This window comes from Schistocerca nitens, chromosome 7, assembly GCF_023898315.1.
Source record: "Schistocerca nitens isolate TAMUIC-IGC-003100 chromosome 7, iqSchNite1.1, whole genome shotgun sequence".
In the NCBI taxonomy this organism is placed as follows: domain Eukaryota; kingdom Metazoa; phylum Arthropoda; class Insecta; order Orthoptera; family Acrididae; genus Schistocerca; species Schistocerca nitens.
The window spans coordinates 524,311,628-524,334,867 of NC_064620.1; the positions used below are offsets into that span (position 1 = coordinate 524,311,628).

A 23,240-nucleotide genomic window follows, 5' to 3' on the forward strand; every position below is an offset into this window, starting at 1 on the left:
AGGAAGATAGAGATCAGCATATGGATAGTTGGACGAAAAAGTAGTAGAGTCTCTCTTAAAGACGTTGTGTAAAGGAGAAGGAAGATGATTTGTGTGGACGAAAGGAACTAAAGAATAGGAAGAAAATAAGAAATTAGGTAAGAAGGAGATAGTCATTTCTAATTTGTTCCGTCGAGGACGGTGAACAAATAATAGAGGAGATATTTTGGGGGAATATGTGAAGCGTATATGATTAGTGGAAGGTACCGCAAACTGATATTGAAATAAATGTATGAGGGAAAAAAATATAAGAACTCGATAGGAGGTAATAATTAGGAACGAGAATTGAATTATTAAGCTAAGCAAGAAACATGTTATTTCGTGGAAGGAGGTAAACAGTAAGAAGTAAGATTAACCCAGAAAAGATTTCAATAAGGAGGGGCATGATGCGGAAAGGAAGGAACATAAAAGATTACTATCGAGAAAAAGGAGAAAGGGATAAGTACAACTGAGAAAAAAAATTAAGCTTTAAAACAAGACAGTGGATCAATAGAGAACATTGCTGAAAACGAAAAGGAAAGAGGAGAGATGTATATTATATTTTGAAGTTCTGTTACAGCTAATGCCAAAAAGACGAGATTGCAGAGAAAAAGACGCGGGAGTCGGAGTCAAGGTGCGAAGTTTTCAAAAATAATATGAAGTACTTGTAGTTAGAATAATAAAATGAGGTGGTGGAAGGAATTCATTAACTTACTGACCGTCATCACCATCAATTTCACTGTTACTATCCATCGTGATGGAGATGAGGAAACCATGACCTGTATATTAAGAAAATCAAGTAGAATGGGGAGAAGGGATTAATAAATAAAAACAGTGATAAGAAAAACATTTTTGTAGAGTAAATGATAACTTTTGTAAAGTTTATTAAAAATTAAATGTTTGTAAAGTTGTAGCGTAATTTAAGGGAGTAAGGGTTATAGTAAAACAGATAATGATATCATGTGAAATAGAGAATAGGTGAGGATGTAAGAGAAGTAAGATAATAAAATCAGGAGTAAACATTGTATTAGATATGAAAGCTGACAAGGTGAAGCATCTTTGCTGCCAGATCAACGGCAGGACTGAGGAAAGCGGTTAAGCGTGAGAGGAAGGGGCACTTGAGTGTGAGTACCTGGTACGTCAACTTACGAGATGATTCAAGAAGAGGCCTTGGTGGAAGCAAGGGTTCAAGAGGGTGACACCCATGGGGAAACGTTTGGAGAGCTACAGCGCATCCTGGATGCAACCAACATGTGCCCTGACATGAGCTTTATTCATACGAAAGCCACATACAAGCGTTATAACAATGGTTTTGCGAAAGTATTAGATACTTGGCACTTCTATCACGAACTGTTTAAAGTAGCATATGGAGAGATGATGGATGTCCACAGAACCGGAACGGAGGTAGACATATTACAGCTAGGACGAGCGTGTGTTTAAATTCACCACAGGAAGAAGAAGAGATGCGTTTCTGTAACGCAATGAGCAGAATAGCTGAAACTGTTATCAGACCATACAGAATTCAATAACTGCGAAACAGCCCCTGAATACTCATGGGATGAAGCAAGAAAACGACGGAAGGCTGTCCAATCTATCTAGATGAACAACCGAATACTATAAAAGAATACACAACACTTTTAAACAAGACGACATAAGAACGGATTAAACGATAATGAGACTAAACAAGTCTTCAATCCCAATTCCCTGTCCAGAGAAGAACTAAGACCGAAGTGAGAAGACAGAAAGATGAACCAAGAACAGTAGATGCTACGTAGAAGATTTGGAAGAAGGAAGAGCCTGGACCAGAAGTAATCAAGAAACCTTTTCATTTGCATTTAACTAACGTTGAGAAGCCAATTTAACTGTTGTAGCAGTATATCCGATATTCCTCATGACAAATTGCAACATCCTGAGATGTCATACAGAGAAATAGGAGATGACTACTCGTATGAATATCTAGAGACGAACAGACCAACGATGAACTGACGTACAGATTCGACCAATGAAGAAGAAAAGTTTTATGCTGACAAAAACGGACCTCCAATACAACGCCACCATGGGCACATGAAAAATGGAACAAAGGCAACCACGCATTCACAACACGCTCAGACCTTCAGCAACCTTTCTCTCTGCCGACCGTCACTCCATGCTTAGCAGAAACGAGGCGAGGCGCATGCCAGTTGTCATTCCATGCTCAACAGAGACATGTTGAGGCACGCGGCCGACCGTCGTCCCACATTCGACAGAGGCACATCGAAACACATGAAAAAAGTGAAGATTTCAATGAACCATGTTAAAGATGTAGGAGAAAGAACTCTCTGTGACAGACTACAATCCGAAAAAAGGGATAATTTTTACGATTGTGTTAAAAAGAAATATTTGAATTTGAAGACTTTTAGGCGTTAGCAATACATCTTTATTGACAATGTTTTTAATACTTTTATTTTGCCATATTAAAAGTATTTTCTTGTATTTCATATTTTTCAACATGTTTAAGTTAAGAAAACCTAATACTAACATTTGTTGGGAGGTTAAGATGCTAATGTGTGATATGTTGGTCAAAAATAGAGGACATACAAATATGAAAGGGTTTAGGTATTCCATGATGTCAGTTTAAATTTTGTAAAGTAATTAGTAGGATTAGAAATTTAATATGTGTGTAAAAGTCAAATTTGAAAAATTTTGTAAAGTCATGAGAATGGTGTAGTTGACTTTAATATAGATCATAAAGCTTTTTTATAAGAAATGAAACTTTCTTAGATTATGATTGATATGAAACCTGGAGACAAAGTGAAAAATATTGAAAAATGGGAGGATAATGCTAAACGAAGGTTTCCTCAACTTCAATACATATTCATAATCATTTAACATAAATCAGGTAATCAAAAAACAGATCAGTCTCAAAAAAATAGGAATGATGCAAATTTATAGATAAGCTCAAATTGTTTGTATTAGATTAAAATTAAAATGTAGACAACTATGTTGAAAGAAAAGGACCTTAGATTAGTTAAAAAGAATTGTATAAAAATCAGAAAAATAGAAAGAATGTTAAATTTTTAAAGAAAAAAGAACATCACTTAAGAGTTCAAATCAATAAACATGAAACCAAGTACAATGTAAAATAGAACGATAAGGAGACTAGATTGAACCACTGTTTAAGGTATACAAAATATTAGAACTGGATGTTGATCAGTAAATAGGTCAATTTCTACAGACAGCAGTTGCAAATAATTTTGCGCTGACTTGAATCAATTTCTCAACCATTAATTGACTCAGAACAAAATTGAACATGGAAGAAAGAGGATAGGTGAGGTGGTAGAATAAATGAAGGTCAATTTTGCAACTTACATAAGAGTTTTATACATCATAACGGGAAGGTGAATATGACACCTAACTTACTTCGTCGGTAATGAGCAGTTAAAAGGGATGACACTCAGTCGATAGTATTAGCAGACCGCTCCTATATAATGCATGTCAATGAGCAGAAGGTGAAACAAGCAATGAGAGGAAACGTTTTGAGTGGAAGCAGGCACGGGCAGAAGCAGAGGCCGCGCAATGGGAGGCACCACGAAAACCTCTTAGGGGGCGTCCCGCGGTAGGAGTCTGTGACCAGACAGGTGACGCATACTGGAGAGCAAGGAATGGGCCACCAGAAGTAGGACAAAAAGAAGCTTTAGAAAACTTTGTTTCGGAATTCCAAATGGATACGAACAAAACCAGTGACGCAGTTGATCATGTAAACAGCGAGTGATACACATGTGATGTGCGCATGTAGCTTTTAGGCGTCTGCAGTGGGCACAAAACGTCCGATTGGCGGAAAGGATCTAGGAAGGAGTAAAGTGCCGAGATTTCGACGCAGTTTAATGGTAGGGACCTCGCGATTGGCAGACAGAGTTTTCACAAAATAAGAGGAAAGCCCCTATTGGTCGAAAAAAAAAGGACCATAACGTGAAGAACGAAACAACCCAGGTGGGGAGAGAGTTCAGCTACGAGAAAGACAAGAGCGAAATTTTTGGGGACTCTTCTCTGAACTGGCGTCAAGTGCAGAACAGTGCACATAACACTCTGTATGACGCAGAGGAGAAATTTGTGTGAACAATGCGTTCACTGTGGCTGACATTCAGCTCAAACTGTGGAGAAACGAACCAGCCAGTTAGTTAAATGTTCTTGCGAGGAGTGAGAGGGCATTTTAATATACACACTGCTCCAGCCATGTACGTGCATATCGCCATATTCCAAGACTAGGGATGAGTACATGTTTTCCCACATAACGAGAAACATAGAGTTTCTGCTGGAAAAATCAGAAAAGGCTTAATAAGTTTTTATAGGAATTTCGGAGGACGAGAGCAGCCATGCAGACGACAGCTCATCGCAGCTAAGGTAAATACCGCGAGCAGAGGTGTAAATTTGTTGGTTCACCAGCTTGCGTCCACTGTAAACTCGAGAAACCTTGGGTAATCTTTTGCTCAACTTGTCACGGAACTAACCATCCTCCATAGACTTGATCGTCATCCTAAATAGTAACAAACTTTGAACCGGAATCGGATGATTTATCGCAGTGCTGGTCAACATCATGACATAGTCGCAAGAATAATTTTGTAAAGAAAGTTCTAGTTAAAATTTACCATTGTTGTGTTTAGGATTATTTGACTTTCTGCAGAGGAGATGTGTTCGTATGACAACTGTCATAACATTGTCACACTGTAAACTGTATAAATGCGTGTACTTCTGTGATATGATTGCAACATTAAACCAAAAATGTTTACAGCTTACACAGTTGTTCTGTCCTCAAAGTCTTACAAACTTAGCAAACTGGTGAATAAATATCTCCCAGTATGGCAGTGCACCATCTTGTTGAAACCCTGCCTATAGTTAGAATTTCTCTAATTGAAATGAAACATGAAGTTCCAACATTTTAAGCTCAATAGTTTCAGTAATGGCAGGTTCAGTGAAAAAAAGGTCCTACCATTTTAAGGTGCATTGTGCCACACCACATGTTTACTTTTTGACTTTTCCTATTAAGCTGTGTCATGTACGACTTCATACACAACAATAATGGGTGGTGGGCTACAGAGTGATGTGGTAGCTGTTTTCATAGGAAAGCTGGACAGGAGCAGAAATAATTAGCGAAAAATTTAACACAGAAACTGAAGATTTGCTTAACTTGTATTTCTCCAAGCAAACGAAGGCTGATTGCAGATAATGCAGCACGAAATTGAGTCCAGCTTTCAGTGACAACAACGACGAGGCTCATTGAACTAAGCCAAACAGTGACGTCATAATGAAGAGGCTCAAAGTTCAAGATGGCCGAGTGGGTGCCACCGGCCATCCTATATCGCGGCGGCAGAGGGTGCTCATGAACTGACCCGCTGGAGGCGTGGCTCTGCGGGCGTGCACCATTGGTTCCGCCATATCCCGCACAACCGCTGTCAGAGTCTGCCGGAAACTTGCAGTTCCGTTGCTAACACTGACGCCCATGGGTAGGTAAAGATACATGATACTTCATACAGTACCATGTGTGTTTTCCGACTTCCAGGTCCAGACATGATTCCTATTGACTTTCCAGGAGTTGTGAAAAGTCGCGTCATCGGAAAAACAAACTCTACCAAGGTAGTCACTGTCTGCACCTATTCGTCCCAGAATGCTCCTGGCAAATTCAGTATGTGTGGACCTATTATGTGACTGCAAAGTTTGCAGGAGTTGCTTTCAGTATGCATGGAAATGCGACTGTTCGTGTAAAATTTTCACCTAAGTGCTCTGAAGTATGCCCCTTTTTTCTGGAAACACGACGTGTTGATTTCTGTGATGAAATGCCGTAATGCACGATATCAACAGAGCCGTCACTCATTCCTGGTTTGCCGCTTCTTGCTTTGTCAAGACCACTGACAGCCTCTTTGAGCTTTTCTTACCATCCTTTGATACTCTTCACATCTGGAGGAATCCGACCATAGGCACTTCAGAGCAGTCGCCTAACTATAACAGACTACCACGTTTCAAGGAGCCACAAAATACACTGCGCTTACTCCTCATAGACGTCACAGTCGAATAGAACTTCTAAATTTCACCACCTGTAAAAAGAGAGGGACAAAAGAAATCAAATTCTGACAAATCTCACACGTAAGTCTATCCATGCAAACTTTACGAGTTAAGCTACAATTTTCAACAAAACCGGATAGTTATATCTAACACTTTTGTATTCGGAAGGATGGAGAGTGATTTTGACCGGTAAGTTCAAAAGCTTTCGAGACTGCATTAGCAAAAATGGTTAAAAATGGCTCTGAGCACTATAGCACTTAACATCTGAAGTTCAAAAATGATTCAAATGGCTCTGAGCACTATGGGACTTAACATCTGTGGTCATCAGTCCCCTAGAACTTAGAACCACTTAAACCTAACTAACCTAAGGACATCACACACATCCATGCCCGAGGCAGAACTCGGACCTGCGCCCGTAGCAGCAGCGCGGCTCCGGACTGAATCACCTGGAACCGCTCGGCCACAACGGCCGTCCCATTAGCAGAAAGATAAATACAAGGTGATATGGTTGTTTTACTAGTTCAGGTTTTCGACGAAGTTCATAGTCTGTCCTCCACCTCTCCATGGTTGTTTTAATGCTTAAGGTTTTACACAAAGGTCATAGTCTCTCCTCCCAGCCCTCCCCCACACATTTGAGTGCACCACACAGAAAGTTCACACAATCACGTGAACTATCTGATAAGTCCTGCTTTCGGAAGTTCAACTTGCGCGCCATACTGGCTTTAATGTTGCTTATGTCGCAAAAGTGTTAACCCTTTATCTGAATTTCTGTACTTTGTCTGTTTGCTGTAGGTTCGTGTTGAAAATACCAATTGCAGTTACCGTGATTTTTTTTTTTACAGAAAAGACTTATCGTGTTTTGCATTTCCATCTAGTTGCGATTGGAGTCCACACGCCGTACTTTTAGATCGGGATTCATCATGTGTGGAACAAATTTCGCTCACCGCCCACGTCGCTTCTACGCCCAGACTAAACTGAGTTTCTGAACTTTTTGGACAGACTGTGTATAGTCACTCTGCATACGTAATGCAGGAGGTAAACCTCTCGTGATACGACACGTATTGCAAACAGGGAGATGGGGAAATGATAAACTCCAGGATTGCACGAGGGGCATTCAGTAAGTAATACAAAATTTTTTTTCTCGGTCAGTTTCGGGTGAAAACATGCAGAATTTGTTGTGTGACTTCATGGAATAATCCCACTTCTCCCCTATAGTTTCATGAAGTTTCCTCGTGTGGCGGCGCCGTACTAAACCTTCAAAATGGCCTCTGTAACGGGTGCGAGCTCCAAGCAAAGAGCTGTCGTTGAGTTCCTTTGGCGGAAAACAAGAGCATCACAGATATTTATAGGCTCTTGCAGAATGTCTACGGAGACCTGGCAGTGAACAAAACCATGGTGCCTCGTTCGGCGAGGTTTCTGTCATCATCGCAACGAGGGCGCGAGAACAGTCCCGATCTGCCACGTTCCGGCTGGCCTCACACGGTTGTGACTAATGCAGTTATATACCTAAGGACTGGAAAATTGCTCAAATCACACCAATACTCAAAAGGGGAAGTAGGAGTAATCCGTTGAATTACAGGCCCATATCACTAACGTCGATTTGCAGTACGGTTTTGGAACATAACTGTATTCGAACATTATGAAGTACCTCGAAGAGAACGATTTACAGACACAGAGTCAGCACGGATTCAGAAAATATCGTTCTTGCGAAACACAGCCAGCTCTTTACACTCGTTAAGTAACGAGTCCTATCGACAGGGTATCTCAAGTTGATTCCATATTTTTAGATTTCCAGAAGGCATTCGACACCGTTCCTTACAAGCATCATCTAAGCAAACTGCGTGTCTATGGAATATCGCCTCAGTTGTACGACAGGATTCGTGATTTCCTGTCATAAAGGTCACAGATCGTATTAACAGACGGAAGGTCATCCAGTAAAACAGAAGTAATAGCCGGCGTTCCTGAAGGAAGTGGAAAAATGCCGTGTGGCTAGACGTAGACGTAGACGGACCGCCTGGTGCAAGTCTTTCGAGTTGACGCCACTTCGGCGACTTGCTTGTCGATGGGGATGAAATGATGATGGTGATAAGGGCAACAGCCGGCCGCTGTGGCCGAGCGGTTCTAGGCGCTTCAGTCTGGACCCGCGCGACCGTTACGGTCCCAGGTTCGAATCCTGCCTCGGGCTTGGATGTGAGTGATGTCCTTAGGTTAGTTAGGTTTAAGTAGTTCTAAGATCTAGGGGACTGGTGACCTCAGATGTTAAGTCCCGTAGAGCCCAGAACCATTTGAACCATTTTTCGATAAGGACAACACAACGCCCAGTCTCTGAGCGGAGACAATCTTCGACCCAGCTCGGAATCGAACCCGGGCCCTTAAGGTATGACATTCCGTCGCGCTGACCACTCAGCTACGAGGGGCGGACAAAGGAAGTGTTATCGGCCCTCTATTGTTCCTGATCTATATTAACGGCATAAGAGACAATATCAGTAGCCGCCTTAGATTGTTTGCAGATGATCCTGTCAGTTACCGTCTTGTAAAGTCGTCAGATGACCAAAACAAGTTGCAAAATGATTTAGATAAGATATCTATATGGTTCGAAAGTGGCAATTGACCCTGAATAAAGGAAAGTGTTAAGTTATTCACATGAGTACTAAAAGAAATCCACTAAATTTCGATTACGCAGTAAGTAACACAAATCTGAAGGTTGTAAATTCAACTAAATACTTAGGTGGAACTATTACATAGATAATGTAGTGGGTAGAGCGAACCCAAGACTGCGATTCATTGTCAGAACACTTAGAAGGTGCAGCAGGCCTACTAAAAAGACTGCTTACACCACGGTTGTCCGCCCCATTCTGGAGTATTGCTATGCGGTGTGTGATCCGCGTCAGGTGGGACTGATGGATGACATCGAAAAAGTTCAAAGAATGGCGGCTGGTTTTGTACTATCGCGAAATAGGGGAGATAATGCCGCAGCCATGATACGTGAGATGGAGTGACAATCATTAAAACGAAGATGTTTTTCGTTGCGACGGCATCTTCTCATGAAATTTCAATCACCAGTTATCTCCGCTGACTGCGAACACATTCTGTTGGCACCCACCTTACACAGGGAGAAACGATCATCACGATAAAATAAGAGAGATCAGGGCTCGCACAGAAAAATTTATGTGCTCGTTTTTGCCGCGCGCCGTTCTAGAGTGGAACGGTAGAGAGACAGCTTGAAGGTGGTACATTGACCCCTCATCCATGCACTTAATTGTGAATAGCAGAGTAATTACGTAGATGTAGATGTGGTTGAACGTGCGGACACTTTCATTTATAGATCAAATGAATTTGCAATTGCGAATAAGGACAACCATCAGCTGTAGAATGGAATGACGGCAATGAAAATCTGTGCTGACCGGGACTCGAACCAGTATTTCCCGCTTATCGCGAGCGGGCGCCTTGGCAGTTGACTATCCAGACCCAAACTTCCATATGTCGTGAACCATGCGTCTATGACCTGTACTCGTCCATCCCTTAGAGGTCACACGTTGTACTTGAAAGTCGCTTGCCCCGTGTCGGAAGACAAATACGACAGTGCAGTGCCTGTGTTATTCTGATTACGACGCAAAGTACCTTTGGACACGCATACTCTTGGTAGTGCTGTGTCCACCAGTTGGGGCACTGAAGGGTGTGTGTCGACTGATTGCTCACCACATACCAAAACCATAAAGAGCAACAGAGGACCATCTTTGAGAAATTTCTTGCGCATTACGAGGCTGATCGTGGGAATTGTTTGTCGAACATCGTTGACGAAATGTGGGTTCATCACTTTGAACCGGAACCGAAACAGCAAACCATAGAGCGGCGTCACACCTCCTCTCCTAGAAGTAAAAGTTTAGGGTCGCACTCTCAGCGTGTAAAGTCATGTCGACGGTCTTCTGGGACTCTGAAGGGGTTTAATGTTCTTCCTCATGGTGAAACGATCAACTCTGAGGGGTATTGCGCTACAGTCAGAAACGGCCTCAGCGTGTTAATCGCCACAGAAATGCAATCGAGCTTCCCCTTCTCCATGACAACTCAAGGCTACACACAAGTCTGTACGCCAGAGACTGTTATTACGTTTCGATATCAGCCCATGGGCGTCAAAGTTGGCAACGGAATTGCAAGTTTCCATCAGACGCCGATAGCAGTCGTGCGGTATTTAGTGGACCCAATAGGGCACGCCTGCTGAGCCACCCATCCAGTGGCTCCATACCACGGGTGCTTCTGCTGCCACGATGTAAGATGGCTGGTAGGAGCCAGGCAGGCCGCTTCCACCTGGACTCTCTTCACGCCACACAGATGCCGCCTACTCGCAGCGCCAACTGCATGGTTCTTGCTTTAGTTGAGAGAGCATCTTCCCTGTTGACATTGAGAGCTGGCCTCTATTTCTCGGTAAATTAGTTGTAATGAGTTTACGTACGCTTGGAGAAATAAAAGTTAAGTAAATCTTCTGTTTACTCTATTACTTATTCGTTAATCACTTCTGCTCCTCTCCAGTTTCCCCAGGAGGTCAGTTGCCGTACCAGTCTGTAGCCCACCTCTCCTTACTACCGTGTATGAAGGCGCACAATCAGAGAGGAGCTCACAGAACTCAAGTGAACCGTTCTTTCTCATCTACCCTATAGATCGGATCTGGCACGTTCCCACTTCAATCTGTTTGGTTCAATGAAGGATGCACCCCATGCGCAGCTGTGTGTGAATGATGTGGAGCTTATTGTTGCAGCAAGAGATCGTCTCTGACCTTCTACATCTACACCTACATCCATACTCCGCAAGCCACCTGACGGTGTGTGGCGGGGGGTACCTTGAGTACCTCTATCGGTTCTCACTTCTATTCCAGTCCCGTATTGTTCGTGGAAAGAAAGATTGTCGGTATGCCTCTGTGTGGGCTCTAATCTCTCTGATTTTATCCTCATGGTCTCTTAGCGAGATATACGTAGGAGGGAGCAATATACTGCTTGACTCCTCGGTCAAGGTATGTTCTCGAAACTTTAACAAAAGCACGTACCGAGCTACTGAGCGTCTCCCTTGCAGAGTCTTCCACTGGAGTTTATCTATCATCTCCGTAACGCTTTCACGATTACTAAATGATCCTGTAACGAAGCGCGCTGCTCTCCGTGGGATCTACTCTATCTCTTCTATCAACCATATCTGTTACGGATCCCACACTGCTGACCAGTATTCAAACAGTGGGCGAATAAGTGTACTGTAACCTACTTCCTTTGTTTTCGAACTGCATTTCCTTAGGATTCTTCCAATGAACCTCAGTCTGGCATCTGCTTTACCGACGATTTATTTTATATGGTCATTCCATTTTAAATAATTCCTAATGCCTACTCCCAAATAATTTGCGGAATTAACTGCTTCCAGTTGCTGATCTGCTATATTGTAGCTAAATGATAATGGATATTTCGTTCTATGTATTCGCAGCACATTACACTTGTCTACATTGAGATTCAATTGCCATTCCATGCACCATGGGTTAGTTCGTTGCAGATCCTCCTGTATTTCAGTACAATTTTCCATTGTTACAATCTCTCGATATACTACAACATCAACCGCAAAAAGCCTCAGTGAACTTGCGATGTTATCCACAAGGTCATTTATATATATTGTGAATAGCAACGGTCCTACGACACTCCCCTGCGGCACACCTGAAATCACTCTTAGTTCGGAAGACTTCTCTACGTTGAGAACGACATTCAGGGTGCGTTCTGTTATCTAGGAAGTCTTCAATCCAATCACACCATAGGTCTGTTAGTCCATATGCTCTTACTCTGTTGATTAAACGACTGTGGGGAACTGTGTTAAACGCCTTGCGGAAGTCAAGAAACACGGAATCTACCTGGAAACCCTTGTCTATGGCCCTCTGAGTCTCGTGGACGAATAGCGCGAGCTGGTTTTCACAGGATCGTCTTTTCCGAAACCCATGCTGATTCCTACAGAGTAGATTTTTAGTCTCCAGAAAAGTCATTATACTCGAACGCAACACGTGTTCCAAAAATCTACAAGTGATCGACGTTAGAGATATAGGTCTATAGTTCAGCACATCCGTTCGACGTCCCTTCTTGAAAACGGGGATGACCTGTGCTCTCTTCCAATATTTTGGAACGCTACGCTCTTCTAAAGACCTACGGTACACCGGTGCAAGAAGGAGGGCAAGTTCCTTCGCGTACTCTGTGTAAAATAGAACTGGTATCCCATCAGGTCCAGCGGCCTTTCCTCTTTTGAGCGATTTTAATTGTTTTTCTATCCCTCTGTCATCTATTTCGATATGCACCTTTTTGTCATCTGTGTGACAATCTAGAGAAGGAACTACAATGCAGTCTTCCTCTGTGAAACAGCTTTGGAAAAAGACATTTAGTATTTCGGCGTATAGTCTGTCATCCTCTGTTTCAGTACCATTTTGGTCACAGAGTGTCTGGACATTTTCTTTTGATCCACTTACCGCTTTGACATAAGACAAAAATTTGTTAAGATTTTCTGCCAAGTCAGTACATAGAACTTTACTTTCGAATTCGTTGAACGCCTCTCGCATAGCCCTCCTCACGCTACATTTCGCTTCGTGTAATTTTTGTTTGTCTGCAAAGCTTTGGCAATGTTTATGTTTGCTGTGAAGCAGTTTTCTAACTCAGTTGATGTACCACGTGGCTCTTTTCCATCTCCGTCGATCATTAGAGTGGTACCATCGGGCATCCAGGTTGTCCAGTAAGGTGGCGTAAGGCATTGAACGAAAATTGTGTAGAAAAATAGATGTTGTAGCCAAAGTGGTTCAAATGATTGAAATGGCTCTAAGCACTATGGGACTTAACATCTGTGGTCATCAGTCCCCTAGAACTTAGAACTACTTAAACCTAACTAACCTAAGGACATCACACACATCCATGCCCGAGGCAGGATTCGAACCTGCGACCGGAGCGGCCACGCGGTTCCAGACTGAAGCGCCTTTAACCGCACGGCCACACCGGCCGGCGCCAAAGTGGTGGGAAACAATATGGTGCATGGGAATCCTGAATAAAACCTACCTGCTTTCAGAGAAAAGAAGTGTTTCATTACCTACTGAATGCCACTGTTATTTGTCATATTGAAAGATCGATTGCCGCGCGGGATTAGCCGAGCGGTTTAAGGCGCTGCAGTCATGGACTGCGCGGCTGGTCCCGGCGGAGGTCCGAGTCCTCCCCTGGACATGGATGTGTGTGTTTGTCCTTAGGATAATTTAGGTCAAGTAGTGTGTAAGTTTAGGGACAGATGACCTTAGCAGTTAAGTCCAATAAGATTTCACACACATCTGAACATTTTTGAAAGATCGATTGTGCTGCTCTAGCGATATCTGGCTGACTCCTTCTCTCCCTCTTCACGTGTCCTCCCCACGACCGTCACCACTTGGCACAGTGTGCAAGAATGTCTCCAGTGCGCATGCGTCAGGTACGGATCCATCACCCGCAGTGGCAGAGTGTGTGGCCGAACGACTCAGGTGAGAGGAGTGGTTCCTGAGGCGAGCCGCGGTGTGCGCAGGGTGTACATCGTGATGGAGTACGCGCCGAACGGCAGCCTGCTGGAGGTGATCCGCAGGGAGAGCTACATCAAGGAGCCGCGGGCGCGCGTCTGGTTCCGACAGCTGGTCGACGCGGTCGAGTACTGCCACAACCAGGGAGTCGTGCACAGGTATCTACTCAACGCACTCCGCTCTCACTGTCTGTTTCCTCTATCTTCTTGTTCCGCTTGTAACAACAACGTCGTTGTACTGTTGTACATATAGGTAATTTTTTTTTTCATCTGGTTTTTCGATAAACTAGTGTAATTAATGTTCTGCTTTCATTTCTTTTTTGTTTCATGCCATTGTGTTAAGAAAACTGTAAACAATTTTCAATGTGAATATTAATGTTTATGTCAAATGTCGAGCAATATTGTAATAGAATTGAAATCTAGCAAATGTTGAGACTGTTGTAAGATGTTTAGAATTGTAACTGTGCGTCTGGTTCATACGTAGGCAATGTATTAGGATATGTAGAATGCAAAACCTCGGGTGAATACCCTGTCTGTAAGGGAGCGGTAAAAGCTGGATGGCAGGCGAGCGCGGGAAAATGCGCACGATCACTGCACGGCACAACGGGCTCAGCAGTAGTAGTTGGAGTTTGGCACTGGTTTGAGCAACACCTTCTGGAGCGAGGAGGCTCTCCTGGAAGACGTAGCTTCACTGAGCCTCGGGTATACCGTTCCAACGCCCACACAGCATGGCAAAATTCCGTAGGCACTAAATGGAAAAGTATTGCGACGCTAAGAAGAATTAAAGTCCCGATACGTCAAGAGCCATAGCTGTGGTTGTATGTATGCTCTGTGCCTCGCCATCTCGGCCGGCCGAAGTGGCCGTGCGGTTAAAGGCGCTGCAGTCTGGAACCGCAAGACCGCTACGGTCGCAGGTTCAAATCCTGCCTCGGGCATGGATGTTTCTGATGTCCTTAGGTTAGTTAGATTTAACTAGTTCTAAGTTCTAGGGGACTAATGACCTCAGCAGTTGAGTCCCATAGTGCTCAGAGCCATTTGAACCATTTTTTTCGCCATCTCGCCGCTTGCCAACCGCCGCAACGATACAAGCAGGTTGAAACTTTTAGTACTGTATTCGTGTGGACCATAGAGTGAACTATTCAATAACAACTTAAATTTTACCAGAACTTTCCTATCATTTAATTATCCTCACAACTAACCTAGATAGGGTCCTTTCCAAATGTTGTGCAATCCGAGTGTCCCGAAATGAAAAATTAAATTTTGTGTTAATAATAATTACTTGCAGACCTAACTATGTAAGAATGGTGTTTAAGGAACTGTTTTGTTAATGAACCAGTAAATGAATAACGAAGGTCTAACGAAGTTGAAAGATAACCTTTAATATTGATATAGTAATGAAGTTTAATTATTTCGAGACAGATATAAAGGTATTTAAATAAGCATGAAATAAGATAAAAAGAGTAGTAACTCATATACTGGAAATCTTGAGCGCACAATAATTTCAGTAATCAATTTTTTTAATACAGTGATCATAACAGTTTCAGGGTCCCACCTCCCCTTTTTTTTATTCATTTGAATTCTGAAGTGTTCTAAATTGCTTTGACCAGCAAAAGTTAAAGTCAATATATATGTCAAAATTTATCAGTGTTTCATCTTTATCAAAATTGACATTTTGTATGTGGCTCGAAAGTGCTATTTCTAGGGTAACCTATGCCCGATTTCAATCAGATCAATAGACAGTATAAAGTCTTGTAGTATACATTATAGTGCAGTGTTATGTATTCATGATTTTTTTCCATACCAGTACAGAACGTGAAACTATCAGTTCAATAGATTGTCTGGTTCTAAAATTCTACTACATTATGCAGTGTTACTACTTGTTGTTTTGCATGAATATACATCAACTTGTACAGGGAAGAAACTCAGTTAATGCCTAATTAGGCTGGCGACCGTATTATTATCAAATTGGTAGCATCTTCAGTGTTACTTTTGTTCCATACTGACGTGTAATTGCATTTTGAACTTACTTGACGGATCATTGTTATGACAGAGTGGGTGTAAGTCTGATTTTCCACCATTCAGGTACACGCGGTCAATATCTATACGAAAATCCTTTCTCATAAGGTGTAGCCCGTTCACTTACCATAGTACAGGCTTTAAGGAGTATTGTGTGCCCCACGCGCACGTTACACGCTCTTATTTATTTATTTATTTACTTCGTATTTAATTAGACCACTGTGCTGATATCGCTGTAAAGTAGCTCTGCAATTACCTTTGGGTAGTTTCACTCAGCGTCGATGGACGGCTTATCTGATACGTTACTGTACAGTCTTGATGTTCACCATGTGGTCGCTAAATATGTTATCTGAGTCATTGCGTCTCATTATTGCTTGCACTTTTTCCTTCATTCTCTACCTCAAAACTTAGAGTCTTACTCCCTTTTCTTTTTGGCACATTCATTGCGCCTGTTTGTAGCCCATACCTATACGTGTACCTTCATGCCCATCGGTTATCATTAGTTTTTATCGCTAGTTCATCTGTGGCTCGACGCTTTTATTGTAGCAGATTCTAATCGTTTAATCAGCCAAGTGCTGAAAATCACTTGCTCTCGGAGTGGACACTATTGTGAAATGATGTAGAAGTATCCGTTTGTTTGGTAGGCTATTTATATGGAGGAAATAATCTGTAAAAACTCACCTGCCGAAATAGCCACGTGTGTTAAAGCACCGTATCTGGGATGGAGAGGTGCTTCGGCCCCGGATCATATGCACCCGGTGGATTAACGACATGGGTCAGTGTGTGAGTCAACCTGACTGTGGCTGTTGAGCGGGTGCGCATGACCCGATAGGTGAATACCAGCCTCATTCCCCGGTCCCGTCTCAGTTACACGATTCGTCAAGATTTAGAAATCTCTGGCTCACTTTCGTGTGCATAACACTACAAGCAAACAGCTAGGGTACACATAGTCCATTCCGAGGAGTAACGGGGTGGTGGCACGAAGTGTATCAGGTCACTACTTAAACTAACCATTCCAAATCCAATAGTAACCATGCCGACTCATTACCGATGCGGGACAAAGGCACAAGAAAAAGAAGAATCTATGTAAACTAAATGGCTAAAGCGGTCACCCCTTCATCAAGTCCCAGTTACCAGTTGCAGACATAACAGCTTCGAAAGGAAACAAAAATCTGACTCTCAGTATTTCGTACAATTATTGACCAACTTGAAGAAACTGATGTCATAATCTACTCATTATGAGTTATATTTTACGTTAATGACTTAACATAATAGCCCATTTTGTAAAGCTACCAACTGTGTATATGTCCTGAGGCAGGGTGACTCATGGTGCTAATCCATTATTCCAGAATTAGAGCACTTAGCGACTTCCAACAATCTTTGATACAATGTCTAACATTTGTAAATTTTTTCTCGCTGATGTCTTCCACATAATTGTGAAATGGAAAACGTCTATCGGTTAGTATATTTTCACTGTTCATACAGTAAAACTTCAGCATCAGGCATTATGCGTTCATTTACGAGGTGCGACAATAAAGTAATGAGACTGATTTTCTTTGCAGGATGTGGCAACCATGTAGGTTTGCGTAGGCACAATATCTTTGACCTTGGTCTATAAACTGCTTCTAGTCGAAGCGGCACATCGATGCAACTGCTCAGTCGAGAGTTGTGCTGTAATAAGTTAACAAGTGTTTGTGTCTCTCGTCACGGAAATGCCATTTCTTTTTGCGTTAAATTGGGTGAAAACGCGACGACAACTTACGGTAGCTTCAGAAGGCTTTTGCAGAGAAGGTTATGTCAAGAACTCAAGTTTTTCGTTGGCATAAAATGTTTAGTGAAGGCAGAACGAATGTTGAAGATGAAGACCGCAGTGGACGACCATCAACCTCACGGACGGATGTCAACTTGGGCAGGGTGCATGAACTCTTACGATCTGATCGAAGATTATGCGTGTAAATGATTGCTGAAGAACTTAACATCAATCGAGAAACGGCTCGTCTAATAATAACTAAAGATCTTCGTATGAGAAAGATTTGTGCAAAAATGGTCCCCAAAAATCTCACACCACAACAGCGAGAAACACGGAAAAATGTGGCAGCCGATCTGTTAAAGCAAACGGAAATGATTCCAGAACTGTTGAGCCGTGTTTTCACTGGTGATGAAAGTTGATTTTTTTCAGTACGATCCAGAGACAAAACGCCAAAGCTCGCATTGGAGCTCAAAGGGATCACCCAGACCAAAAAAAGCTCGCATGTCAAAGTCAAAAGTGAAATGCATGTTTGCGTGCTTCTTTGATTCCAAGCTAATTGTTCATAAAGAGTGGGTGTCTCCTGGACAAACAGTTAACTAGTATCAGTACAAAGACATTTTAGAAAGACTTCGTAAAAGAGTTCGTGTCCGTGCCAACATTGCTGATAACTGGATTCTGCATCACGATAATGCCCCATCCCATACTGCTCCGTCAGTACAGCAGTTTTTAACCTCAAAACAAATTTCAGTACTACCACAGTCACCTTATTCACCAAATATCGCTCCGTGCCACTTTTTTCTATTTACAAGACTCAAAACGGCGGTCAGGGACTCCATTTTGAAAAAAAACATAAGATGTCCAAAAAGCTGTGACGAGGGTCTTGGAGGATATTTCAGAAGATGAGTTCCAGAAATGTTACCATCAATGGCAGAAGCGCTGGAAAAAGTGTGTTCTATCAGAAGGGAGCTACTTTGAAGGAGACTACACGAAACTTGACTAAAACGGTAAGCAACATTTTTTTCACATCAGTCTCATTACTTTACTGTCGCACCTCGTGTTACTTCTTTACTTCCACCTCACTCTGCTTACAGCACATCTTGCTGACAGTACCCACATATACCACTGATAGTACCAGCAAAATTGTATCATAGTTCAGAAGATATGATGTCATAAACATCCGTACGTGTTACAATCTAGTGTTTCTTAAAACGGCACAAATAACCCAGAATGTACCCATCCATGGAGATTGGATTCTTTAAAGATTCGGGCGTTTAGGGTGTTACTGATATACACTCCTGGAAATGGAAAAAAGAACACATTGACACCGGTGTGTCAGACCCACCATACTTGCTCCGGACACTGCGAGAGGGCTGTACAAGCAATGATCACACGCACGGCACAGCGGACACACCAGGAACCGCGGTGTTGGCCGTCGAATGGCGCTAGCTGCGCAGCATTTGTGCACCGCCGCCGTCAGTGTCAGCCAGTTTGCCGTGGCATACGGAGCTCCATCGCAGTCTTTAACACTGGTAGCATGCCGCGACAGCGTGGACGTGAACCGTATGTGCAGTTGACGGACTTTGAGCGAGGGCGTAGAGTGGGCATGCGGGAGTCCGGGTGGACGTACCGCCGAATTGCTCAACACGTTGGCCGTGAGGTCTCCACAGTATATCGATGTTGTCGCCAGTGGTCGGCGGAAGGTGCACGTGCCCGTCGACCTGGGACCGGACCGCAGCGACGCACGGATGCACGCCAAGACCGTAGGATCCTACGCAGTGCCGTAGGGGACCGCACCGCCACTTCCCAGCAAATTAGGGACACTGTTGCTCCTGGGGTATCGGCGAGGACCATTCGCAACCGTCTCCATGAAGCTGGGCTACGGTCCCGCACACCGTTAGGCCGTCTTCCGCTCACGCCCCAACATCGTGCAGCCCGCCTCCAGTGGTGTCGCGACAGGCGTGAATGGAGGGACGAATGGAGACGTGTCGTCTTCAGCGATGAGAGTCGCTTCTGCCTTGGTGCCAATGATGGTCGTATGCGTGTTTGGCGCCGTGCAGGTGAGCGCCACAATCAGGACTGCATACGACCGAGGCACACAGGGCCAACACCCGGCATCATGGTGTGGGGAGCGATCTCCTACACTGGCCGTACACCACTGGTGATCGTCGAGGGGACACTGAATAGTGCACGGTACATCCAAACCGTCATCGAACCCATCGTTCTACCATTCCTAGATGGGCAAGGGAACTTGCTGTTCCAACAGGACAATGCACGTCCGCATGTATCCCGTGCCACCCAACGTGCTCTAGAAGGTGTAAGTCAACTACCCTGGCCAGCAAGATCTCCGGATCTGTCCCCCATTGAGCATGTTTGGGACTGGATGAAGCGTCGTCTCACGCGGTCTGCACGTCCAGCACGAACGCTGGTCCAACTGAGGCGCCAGGTGGAAATGGCATGGCAAGCCGTTCCACAGGACTACATCCAGCATCTGTACGATCGTCTCCATGGGAGAATAGCAGCCTGCATTGCTGCGAAAGGTGGATATACACTGTACTAGTGCCGACATTGTGCATGCTCTGTTGCCTGTGTCTATGTGCCTGTGGTTCTGTCAGTGTGATCATGTGATGTATCTGACCCCAGGAATGTGTCAATAAAGTTTCCCCTTCCTGGGACAATGAATTCACGGTGTTCTTATTTCAATTTCCAGGAGTGTAAGAGAATACGAAATAAAATACAGGTACACATCACTAGAAATAATCAGCACCAATCATCACAGAGACTCCTTATTTCGTGTTTCAGTAAAACATAAATAACAATATTTATTCGTTTAAACATCACCTACACATTATTTCTCTTTGGTCTTTTTAAAATGATGGAAGCTCGAAACCATATTGCTTTAACATCCTAGAGTTTTGTTAAGTTGTTTGTAATGGCTAAAGCAGGTATCATTAAGCAGTAATGATTCCAGAAACATTGGAAACCGTTTCATTATGAGTTCCGTATCCCCTCTGCATCCATCTCTCATTATTTGTATATATCGCCACAGTTTGAAATGTTACGTTCACGCTGTGTTGAGAATACCGTCAGATTTCCATATTAGTTGTCCGCCTGCTTAGCTGGGTGGTAACGTGCGCTCCTGTCATGCAAGCGAGCCCGGGTTCGATTCCCGGCTTGGTTGGAGGTTTCCTCTGCTCGGGGACTGGGTGTTGTGTTGTCCTCATCATCATTTCATCCCGACATCGGCGCGTAAGTCGCCCAATGTGGCGTCGATGGAAGTAAGACTTGCACTTGGTGACCGAACTTTCCCGTTCTGGGCCTCTCGGCCAACGATGCCATACGCTCATTTCATTTTTTTCCATGTTAGTTCATCAATGTTTCCACTGAGAAAATTTCACTTTCTAGAAAATTCTTGGCGAACTTTGGGAATTCTCGTGCACATTCAAAGTTTCCTCTCATACAGTAATTTGCTTTTTCTGATCGTACAGTTTTTCATTAAACAAATTTACATTATTGCCTCTTGTATCTTTCTATCTTCTACTTTTTCAGTCTTTTATGTTAACATCTAGAAAGTAATAGTATTAAATTGTACCATTTAGCAAATTCTGTAACGTGCACGTCTTTAAAAAGGCGTCACTCACAGAGCCACAGGTAGATAATTATCAACGAGTCAACAGTATAGGTTCATAATCTAGTTTTCATCACGGAATTTTCAGTTACTCTTCGTCAGTAACTCATTACGCAAACCTTTATGTCTCCCAAACGCTGTAATGTAATATTCTGTGCCATTCAGGCTGTGTCCGGAAGGGTACATTAAGTTCTATACAAAAAAGCAAGATTAATTGTGATACGACTTGTTAATGTTCACTGGGCTAATAATGCGCAATGTGACCTACTGACCTGTATACAAAATTGAAACAGTTCATGACAAAAAAGATGATCATCTAATGTGTTTATGAACAAAAACTATGAATGGCGCGAAAGATAAAAAGAAGAAGGAAAGCCCGTCACTGAATTTGCTGAACGGGCTTTTTTTTATAACACGTTGGAACTTCACGATGAGCAAAATTTAGTAGTTAGTCTGTCACGGACATTTTAAGGTGGCATTCGGCCGCGAGAGTAAAAGAACGAGAACTCAGACCGCCGCAAAGGTCTGGCATCATACACTGAAGCACCAAAGAAACTGGTATACCGATGCGTTTACAAATACAGATTAATGTAAACAGGCAGAATACGGGGCTGCGGTCGCCAACACCTAAACAAACCAACAAGTGTCTGGCGCTGTTGTTAGATCGGTCACTGCTGCCATAATGGCAGGTTATCAAGATTTAAGTGAGTTCGAAAGTGATGTTATATAAGCCGGCGCACGAGCCATTGGACACAGCATCTCAGAGGTAGCGATGAAGTCGGAAATTTCCAATACGAGCATTACATGAACGTACCTTGAATATCAGAAATCCAGTAATCCTTCAACTCTCCGACATCGCTGCGGCCGGAAAAAAATCCTGCAAGAAAGAGACCAACGAACGCTGAAGAGAATCGTTCAACGTGACAGAATTGCAACCCTTCCCCAAAGTGCTGCAGATTTCAGGTCTGGGCCGTCAACAAGTGTCAGCATGCGAATCATTCAACGAAACATCATCTATATGGGCTTTCGGAGCCAAAGGCTGACTCGTGTACCCTCGATGACTACACGACACAAAGCTTTACGCCTCGCCTGGGCCCGTCAACACCGTTGCCTGGTCGGACGAGTCTCGTTTCAAATTGTATCGAGCGGATGGACGTGTGTGAGTATGGAGACAATCTCATGAATCCATTGACCCTACATGTCAGCAGGGAAATGTTCAAGCTGGTAGAGGCTCTGTAATAGTGTGGGACGAGTGCAGTTGGAGTGATATGGGACCCCTGATACGTCTAGAGACGACTCTGACAGGTGACACGTACGTAAGCACCCTGTCTGATCGTCTGCACCCATTCATGTCCATTGTGCATTCCGATGGACGTGGGCAATTCCAGCAGGACAATGCGACACCCCACACTTCCAGATTTACTACAGAGTGGCTCCAGGAACACTCTTCTGAGTTTAAACACTTCCGCTGGCCACCGAACTCCTCAGAAATTAACACAATTGAGCATATCTGGGATGCCTTCCAACGGATGATGTCTCCACCCCCACGTACGCTTACGTATTTATTGACAGCTCTGCAGGATTCATAGGGTCAGTTACCTCCAGCACGTCTTCAGACATGAATCGAGTCCATGCCACGTCGTATTGCGACACTTCTCCGTGGTCGCGGAGGCCCTACACTCACTGGACTCGCATTCTGGAGGACGACGGTTCAGTCCCGCGTCTGCCAATCCTGATTTAGGTTTTCCGTGATTTCCCTAAATCGCTTCAGGCAAATGCCGGGATGGTTCCTTTGAAAGGGCACGGCCGACTTCCTTCCCCATCCTTCCCTAATCCGATGAGACCGATGACCTCGCAGTTTGGTCTCCTCCCCCAACCCAACCCAACCCTACACGATATTAGGCAGTTGTACCAGCTTTGTTCGCTCTTCAGTGTATATCCGTGATTCGTACTCCTGCGAAAGACGATCTGATATACGATCATAGGGACTAGCGATGTCTCCTGGCGTCGTGAGAGCCGTACTCAAACCTGCGATAGACCAGGATTGGTCTCTTCACTAATTTCAATATAAGAAGATAACAACGAGCAATGCACAGAATGATGCAAAGTGCAGTACACAAAGTACACTCTAACACAAAAAAACGACGCACCACGAAGAAATTCTCCGAATGGGACGGAAATCAGTGGATGTGGCGTACATGTACAGACAAAAAAATGGTTGTAATTTCAGAAAATTTGGATGATTTATTCAAGAGAAGG

The 23,240-nt window shown here is 43.6% G+C and overlaps 1 protein-coding gene across 1 annotated transcript in view; it reads left to right on the forward strand.

The window, feature by feature from the left end:
- LOC126195734 (testis-specific serine/threonine-protein kinase 4-like) overlaps window positions 1–23,240 on the forward strand; it is a 263,443-nt gene that overhangs the window by 217,536 nt on the left and 22,667 nt on the right. The window contains exon 4 of the mRNA XM_049934362.1: window positions 13,600–13,749. Coding sequence (XP_049790319.1) covers window positions 13,600–13,749 — 150 coding nt within the window. The remainder of the gene's footprint in view (window positions 1–13,599; window positions 13,750–23,240) is intronic.